Source organism: Coffea arabica, chromosome 1c (genome assembly GCF_036785885.1).
Source record: "Coffea arabica cultivar ET-39 chromosome 1c, Coffea Arabica ET-39 HiFi, whole genome shotgun sequence".
Taxonomy (NCBI): domain Eukaryota; kingdom Viridiplantae; phylum Streptophyta; class Magnoliopsida; order Gentianales; family Rubiaceae; genus Coffea; species Coffea arabica.
The window spans coordinates 3911057-3919148 of record NC_092310.1 but is presented as its reverse complement, the minus strand read 5'-3'; the positions used below and the strand labels follow the sequence as shown (position 1 = coordinate 3919148).

The window sequence follows — 8092 nt, the reverse complement described above, 5'->3', positions numbered from 1 at the left end:
GCAAGAAGATTTGGATTTGCCTGGCTAAAGAAATTGAATTAATGGAGCTGTTCAAATTCGTTTTGGAACATTGACAAGGAAAAAAGTTGAAGTGGATGGTAGGGATGCTATTGTTCAAGAAATTTGAGGAGAAATTGCGAGAAAATGATTTCTCCTTGTTCTTGATGATGTGTGGAATCATGAAGAAGGATTGTGGAATGACTTTTTCACCACTTTGGAGGGACTCAATCCAACCAAAGGAAGCTGGTGTCTTGTTACTACTTGTCTGGACCCAGTAGCTGATGCAATGTCTATGCATATGAAGATGAATGATGGTCCATATATCTTGGGAAGGCTAGCAGACGATGAGTGTTGGTCTATTCTGAAAGAAAAGGCAATTAGAGGGGAAGGAGTGCCAAAGGAATTGGAAGCATTAAAGGAGAAAATTCTTAGAAGATGTGGTGATGGTCTACCACTAGCAGCAAGTTTAATTGAAGGTATGTTACGTAACAAGGGAAAGGAAAAGTGGCTGTCTATTGTGGAGAAGAGTCTCTTGGATGGAGATCAAGGTGAGATCGAGCAAATACTTAAGGTGAGTATTGATCATTTGTCACCTGTATCAGTCAAGAAATGTTTTGCATGCTGCTCGATCTTCCCCCAGGATACTGAATTGGAACAAGATCTATTAACTGAGCTTTGGATGGCGGAAGGCTTTCTTCAACCAGGCCACCAAAATGGAAGTGTGATGGAGGAAATAGGGAGTGACTATTTGAGAATTTTGCTGCAGGCTTCCTTGTTGGAAAAAGTAGAAGAAGAGGAGAGAACATATTATAAAATGCATGATCTTGTGCATGATTTTGCAAAATCAATCTTGAATCCTAAAAGCAGCAATCAGTACAGCTACCTTGCATTGTACTCATCTGAAGCAAAGGCAAAAAATATCACAGAGAAAATTCCAACCTCACTTCGCACATTATTTCTAGAGAATGGCATATCTGATAACATGTTATCAAAGATGGAGTACTTGCATGTTCTGAAATTGGCTGGACCAGATGTCAATGTGCTGCCAAACTCCATTGGCAGCCTGTTACATTTACGGTTTCTTGATATATCAGATTCTGGTATTACAACTTTGCCAGAATCTCTTTGCAAGCTTTACAACTTGCAAACACTGAGGATCAATGGTGAAAAACTTCATGAAGGTCTTCCAGAGGGCACAAGCAATTTGATTAGCTTGAGACATCTTCACTATTATCATAGTGATGCAGAACTCCAAATGCCGATCAAACTGGGACGATTGACTAGCCTTCAAACATTAGAGTTCTTTAACATAGGAGAAGAGAAGGGTCATGGTGTTGAAGAGCTTGGAACCTTGAAAGATCTCAAAGGATCGTTGGTGATAAGAAATCTTAAGTTAGTAAAGAGTAAAGAAGGAGCTGCACTAGCAAAATTAATTGACAAGTCAAATCTGTCTAGGTTGGTATTCGAGTAGGGAAGTGGGGATCGGGAGAGTGATAACGGCGATGGAGCTGTGTTGGAAGGTCTCCAACCTCACTATCATTATCATTACTATCATTATCATCATTATCATTATCATTATCATTACTATATAAAAAGTATGAATGTTGGTATTGGGGAGTACAAGTGTAAGCACTTTTTTATCTTAGTTTTTGTTATCCCTAAATTACCCTCATGTCTTTTAATTAGAATTATTACATTTTAATGTGGCACTAATTAAAAGAAATAAAACACTCCAATTGATTACATTTTAATGGTTTTGGTAATTATAATTAAAAATTTCTCATTAAAAACTATTTACCTACCCTTGGACTCCATCTCCTATTATTATATGTATCAAAATTTCTTAATTGAAGCATGAAAATTTTCTCATTAGTCATTAGTTGAGATTGTTAAAAAAAATCAATTTCAAAAAATAGCTACTCTCTAGAAAATGGAGATACATACAATGATAAGAAAACCCTTATTCATCTGTATATCTTCACACAACTATCACGAGCAAATTTTACAATTATGCACTTTTACCAATATGAAGAATTTTTTATGTTACACCCAATGAAATTTCAATATACAAAAAATGATGACACCTTTATAACTGAAATAGCAATGTTAAACTAGAAAAAAGAAATCTAAAATAGCACCATACAAACCACTATTATCATTAATAGTAACCGATCAAAACAAGAAAAACTAAAATAAAATTGAAAACTATTTATAAAATGACATAAAGTAAATAGCAAATGAATTAAAATGTTAGAATACAATTCAAGTAATACCAAAGACAACATCCAAATCACTGATATCCAGGGGAAGACAAACATTGTTATTGGCAATAATATAGTAATGCTTCGTTTGTATTGGTTTGAGCAAACCAAATCCATCCATCAAGTCAGAAACCATCTCTAATGATAAAATAAGAATTATAATAAGAGTAAATATAAAATGAAGAATGATAAAATAAAAATGATATCCAAATTGTTTTTGGTGATATCCAAAATACTCTTGTTTTTCTAATGATTACATATATTTATTATATTGCAATATTAGTGAATAATGGAAGCAGTTATGAAATGAAAAGCTTTAAAATTAAGTAAATTTCATTTATAGTGACAATTGTAATTAGACAGATTTAATGCATTCCAATAATTGATAATAATGATAGTGGTTATGGATTAAAAGTTGGCAATTAAAAACTAAATCATGGCAATATACAAAAAATTAATATTAAAATTATTAATTAGCCACAATTCTCATTCCAATTTCATAATCATCAAAAAAACTAATATTAAAACAAAAAATATTGTGCTCATATGAAAAAAGTAGACTTGTTGTTGCTCTTGCTTCGCATTGGATTGTGCTAAAAACATGAATAAAGAAAAAGGAAAATAGAAAAACTCCAACTATCTCTATCTATAAAATTGCAATTGTTAGAATGCACAAGCCAAAAAAACTTTACGTGGTGGATCATTTATACTCCATTATTGACAAAAATAGAATTAACATAATACAAAGAAATCAAATTACATTAATGTTTATTTTTTTAACTTAATTATATTCTTCGTTTATAAAAAATTGTGATGATTGTGGTTTATATGCAATAGAGTCATGAATATACAATAATTTTGGTAAAACATGATATTATCAATATTTGATATGTTGGAGTTCAAGCTATAAATCAAAAAGTATTTGGTTCATGATTTCAAATTCAATCCTAAGGGATATGTCAACTACATTGGAATGTTTTCTGCCTCTTTTCATTTCATAAAATTTTTAAAAGTAACTAGCTTAAAAAAATAAATAACATAAAAATACTATATCACGATGTTGAAGATCAAAATTTCATAAAAAATTTTTAGTATCTGAAAAATAATATATTTTAAGATATTATAAAAAGCATGATGAACCTTTAGTGTGAGTGTAAGTAAAAATTGGTCTTAGTTTTTGTGATACCAATATTACCCTTGACACTAATAAATGGACAAATTACATTGCATTTCCTTAATAATTAATAAGAATTATGCTAACCGTTACAAAGAAACATTTTTTGAATTGTGATAATTCTGGTTAATTAAACCAAAAAAGAAACAACCAATTCATTGCATTTCATCAATAATTAATATCTGTTATGCTAACAATTACAAGAATGAAAAACATTCCCTTGAGTTATAGAGAATTAAATCAAAAAATGAAGAACAAATTTTATTTATAAATTATAATAAAATATGGTGAATCTTAGTGGTTAATAGTGTAAGCGAAAAATGATATTAGTTTTTGTGATGCCAAAATTACACTCCTCTCCAATAAATGAACAAATTGTGTTGCATTTCATCATTAATAAATAATATCAAACATGCAAGCAGTTACAAAAATGAAAGATTCCTTAGTTTTTTTTTCATTTATCAAAAGAAAGAAGAACAAATTTATTTACAAAATCCAAGTTTAGAGAGTATATATTTCAAATATGAAACAAAACATAACAAATTGGTACTATGAGTCTCCTAAAAAGTATTGCAAGCCTTTTCATTTTTAGGATATAAGTAAATTAAGCTTTAAGAGCACCTTTTTAATTTATGTATATTGGTACTGAGTTAAAAAACATTAATCCAATATATAGTAGCAAATGGAGTACCAAGGTAGGCAAAGAGTTTTATGTTGGGAATTTATTTATTTAAATTGCAATAAAGATTAAATTTAATGAATTTTATCAGTCATATTCCTGTAACAACTAACAGTATTAAACTATAATTTATGAATATTATATTCATCAATGCCAATCATAATAATAATTACAAAGGTGAAACATCCCTTTGAATTATGGTGAATTAAGCCAAAAAAAACATTTTTTTATAAATATCAATTTCAAGGAGTACTTCAAAGATGAATAAAAATATATCCAAGTCCAGGTTGACTATAATATAATAAATAATTTTAATTTCTTACAATTTTTAATCATATAAACACTATTATCATAAAGCATGTCATCAATAAGAAATGCAAATAAGTTTCACTAAATCAAAACATTTCTCTTCAAAGTTAAGCTATTTAAATTCGAACAATGGAATTTCAATATGTTTAGATACTATTATAATTACAATAGTACAATTGATCATTTTACAATCCACAGCTAGCAAAAAAGTAGCAATAATTAGAAAGTCTCACTAAAACTAATAAACATTTCATAGACTGATTTAAAGGGGAGCAACAAATTATTAAAAAAAATTAAACTCAAATGGCATAAAAATGAACATTTAGGTCATCTATATTTAACCAAAATACAAAAAATATTGATATTGTTACAAAATAAAAGTGCTTTTGGAACAATGAATGGTTTATTGCTTGTACATTTGTATTGGTTAGGGCACACTAAGTTCCAAATAATATAAATATTAAATATTACATTTGTTTGTCTCAATTACATTTATTCCTTCAAAATAATTAATTTTTTAGAAATTTTAAAGGAAAAAAATCTAAAAGCATCATGTTCACGGTTAAAGCACGTGCTCCATTACTAGTTATTTACAAGTGTCAGAAATTCAAGATTTTATGGGTTACCAATTTCTGCAATGGTTTATGAATTTGTCGAAATTAGTGTCCCTGGAGTTAACAGGTTGCAACAGATGCAGAGAACTCCATGCTGGGCTAGGAGAACTAGCATTCCTCCAACTTCTTTCTTTGAGTAAATTGGAAAACTTAACATGCATTGGCCTTTCATTCTATGGTATTTTTGATAAGCAGGATGGAAGAGGGAGCACTAGTGAATGCAAATTCTTTCCAGCCCTTAAAAGTCTCACTCTAGAAGAGATGGTGAATTTGGTTGAGTGGAGGGACCCAGACGAAGTGAGATCAACAACGGATGAAGATGTAGCTGCATTTCGTGTGCTGAAGAGGTTGTCTATCAGTGGTTGCTCCCAACTGACCACTGCTCCAACTCCTAGTCATTTTCCAACTCTTGAGGAGCTCGAAATCAGATTCTATTGCCACTCTTCTCTGGCAGAAAAGGTTTTAAACAATATAACCACTCTCTCGTCACTCAAACTAGATGGAAGTATGTCTTCGCGACATAATTCTGAAGCTCATCAACATAGAGAATCTCTCGATTTGGTGAAAAGACCTTTGAATTCAGAAGATGGTAGCCACCAAGGGAGTTCTTTGACTCTAGGAGATGGTTGTGAGCTTCTACCGAGTGAAATGGTTGAGCGACTCTGTCATTTTCCAAGTCTTCAACATCTACAAGTGTCGTATTGCCCCAATGTGACGAGTCTAAGAAGATTAAATTGCGGCACCTGTCTTGAGAGTTTAAAATTGTTTGACTGTGATAATTTGAGGGAGTTGCCGGAAAATCTGTATAAGTTCCAGGCCTTGCGTGATTTGTCTATACGGGTATGCCCCCTAATTGATCTTGGAGAAAATCGGAACGATGGACAGAAAAGCCTCCTCAAGTCTCTCAAGAGTTTGACAATTTCTGATTGTGATGGGTTGACCATATAGCCAGTGAAATGCTAGAGTCCTGTTCACCTCGTCAGAGCCTTCAGGTGTATGAATGTCCCAATCTGGTCTCCTTTCCACTTGATTTGCAACAGACGCCTTCTCTCGAGACCTGCATCTTAACCAATTGCCCCGAATTGATCAATGATATGCCCAAAGGATTTGCCTTTCTTACTTGCTTAACGACACTGATGATCGGGCCCTTCTCAGATTACTCCTTGGTTGATTGGTCTGGATTAATATCATCATCAACACTCTGTGAGCTTGAGTTAAATGGGATGTCTGATATGGAGTCTCTTCCACATCAGCTCCAATACTTGACTACTCTCACGTCACTATCTCTATTCGACTTTGGAAGAATTAAAGCATTACCACATTGGATTGGGAACCTTGCGTCTCTTGAAAGACTAGTATTAGAGAGTTGCGAAGAGCTTCAATATTTGCCCTCCATGGCTGCCATGAGACGCCTCACTAAATTAACATATCTGCGGATTATTGATTGTTCTCTGTTAATCGATAGGTGCAATTTTGAAAGTGGGGACGACTCAGAGTGGTCAAAGATTTCACACATGGAGCTTGATATTGATTAACATTCATCTTTCTAAGTCGTCCTGTAAGATTTTCACCTCTGCTTTGTTCTCTCTAATGTATTCGCTTTTCTTGGTCCCTTCTTTTAATCTCATTAGTTCACTAAATTTGTTCTCAGTGGACATTGATTTCTCTATTCCTTTCTGTAAATATTGGTTTCCTTTCAATTTATAAGCTAATTGTTGTCATTAAGAAAGCGTAATTTCACAGATTGAAAGAGATTAAAGCTGTGGACTTGATCTTCTTCTTTGAACCATCAAAAGATTATCAGCATTTTGGAACTCAAAATGATTTTAAGCACTTTCTTTTTTCATTCCTCTGGTTACCAAATGACACCTTTCCTGGCCGATGTACATACTTAATAATTTGATTTGTTGGCCGGTCATAATTGAAGCAGTACTGTAAGGTAACATTCTGATAATTTTTCGCAGTCTGTTTTATGAAGTAGAGTGGCAGGAAATTTCTTTTACCAAAAATGTTAACCCTTTGAAGATGCCTCAACTCTCTGATGATCTCCATTAGGAGCTATGTTGGAGTAAAGCTCCTTAAAAGAGAAACAGATTGTCATCTGGAGCATTTTAGTTTTAATGGTTGAAGCTTTTGCATTCTCCCAGACTTGTATAACTTCGTCATGATCATTAACTGTCTGAAGCTTGTTAATTGTCGCCATTGTACATAAAGGATAGCATTTTTTAGTGTCTGTTTGATAACATAAAAAAGTGCTGAAACTGAATTCATTCAGACATTCAGATGTTTTGAGCGTTTGATAAATAAAAATTTTTCTGCTGAACTTATTAAGTGGTGCTGAATTTGTATGTATTTTTTTCAGCACAAGAATCGTAACTGAATGCTTAATTTGATAAGAATCAAGAGATTTACTTCAACTACTTTATCTTATCTACCAAATCTATCCTTGTTTGTTAATTACATTCAAAATCCTTATCTAATTAAACAACCTAATATTCTCTATCCAAAATCCTTATCTAATTAAACAACCAGACATTCTTTGTCTAATGGCTTTCTACTTCTATTTTCTTCCTATTTAATTACTTTTTTACAATTTTTCCATGCTCCTCACATCTGTCTACTCCTTATCTTTTTCCATCTTTCTACTCTTTCATAATTTTGTCATTTTTTCCTCCCAATTTTTTTTATTGCTACCGTACTCACCGATCTCAAATTCATTATTTCCAAGGTAAGTGGCATTGATTATTTGTTGTTTTGCTTCAACATTTTTCCATTGAAGTAATTAAATTTCTATATAATTTGGTGTGAATTTAAAACTTGTTTATTGCAGCTTCCTTTTGCTTATATTTGGACTTTTCTTATCAAACTCTGATTTAAAAATATATTTGCACCGATATTTGGACTTTTCCATAATATATTTCTTCTTTTATATTACTTTGATTTAAAAATAAATATTGTCATTTTCATACCTAACAATTTTAAGCTAATTAAATCATAGGTTCTATTTCCTTTTTGGATTAAAAGATAGAAGGGCAAAATTGTACAATTTAGCTTA

General features: G+C 31.9%; 3 protein-coding genes across 3 annotated transcripts; all 3 read left to right on the top strand.

The window, feature by feature from the left end:
- The first annotated feature begins 286 nt into the window (after positions 1 to 286).
- Positions 287 to 1471, top strand: LOC140038418 (putative disease resistance protein RGA3). The gene has a single exon (XM_072083772.1). It carries the CDS (start codon positions 287 to 289, stop codon positions 1469 to 1471), a length of 1185 nt encoding a protein of 394 aa, XP_071939873.1.
- A 3569-nt stretch (positions 1472 to 5040) lies between these two features.
- On the top strand, positions 5041 to 5985 carry LOC140038415 (uncharacterized). Its single transcript, XM_072083768.1, has one exon. It carries the CDS (start codon positions 5041 to 5043, stop codon positions 5983 to 5985), a length of 945 nt encoding a protein of 314 aa, XP_071939869.1.
- An 8-nt stretch (positions 5986 to 5993) lies between these two features.
- On the top strand, positions 5994 to 6572 carry LOC140038411 (uncharacterized). Its single transcript, XM_072083763.1, has one exon. It carries the CDS (start codon positions 5994 to 5996, stop codon positions 6570 to 6572), a length of 579 nt encoding a protein of 192 aa, XP_071939864.1.
- The last annotated feature ends 1520 nt before the right edge of the window (positions 6573 to 8092 follow it).

Bases quoted from the DNA above. Each gene is read 5' to 3' on its own strand.
- LOC140038418 (XM_072083772.1), top strand. From the start codon at position 287: ATGTCTATGCATATGAAGATGAATGATGGTCCATATATCTTGGGAAGG.
- LOC140038415 (XM_072083768.1), top strand. From the start codon at position 5,041: ATGGGTTACCAATTTCTGCAATGGTTTATGAATTTGTCGAAATTAGTG.
- LOC140038411 (XM_072083763.1), top strand. From the start codon at position 5,994: ATGCTAGAGTCCTGTTCACCTCGTCAGAGCCTTCAGGTGTATGAATGT.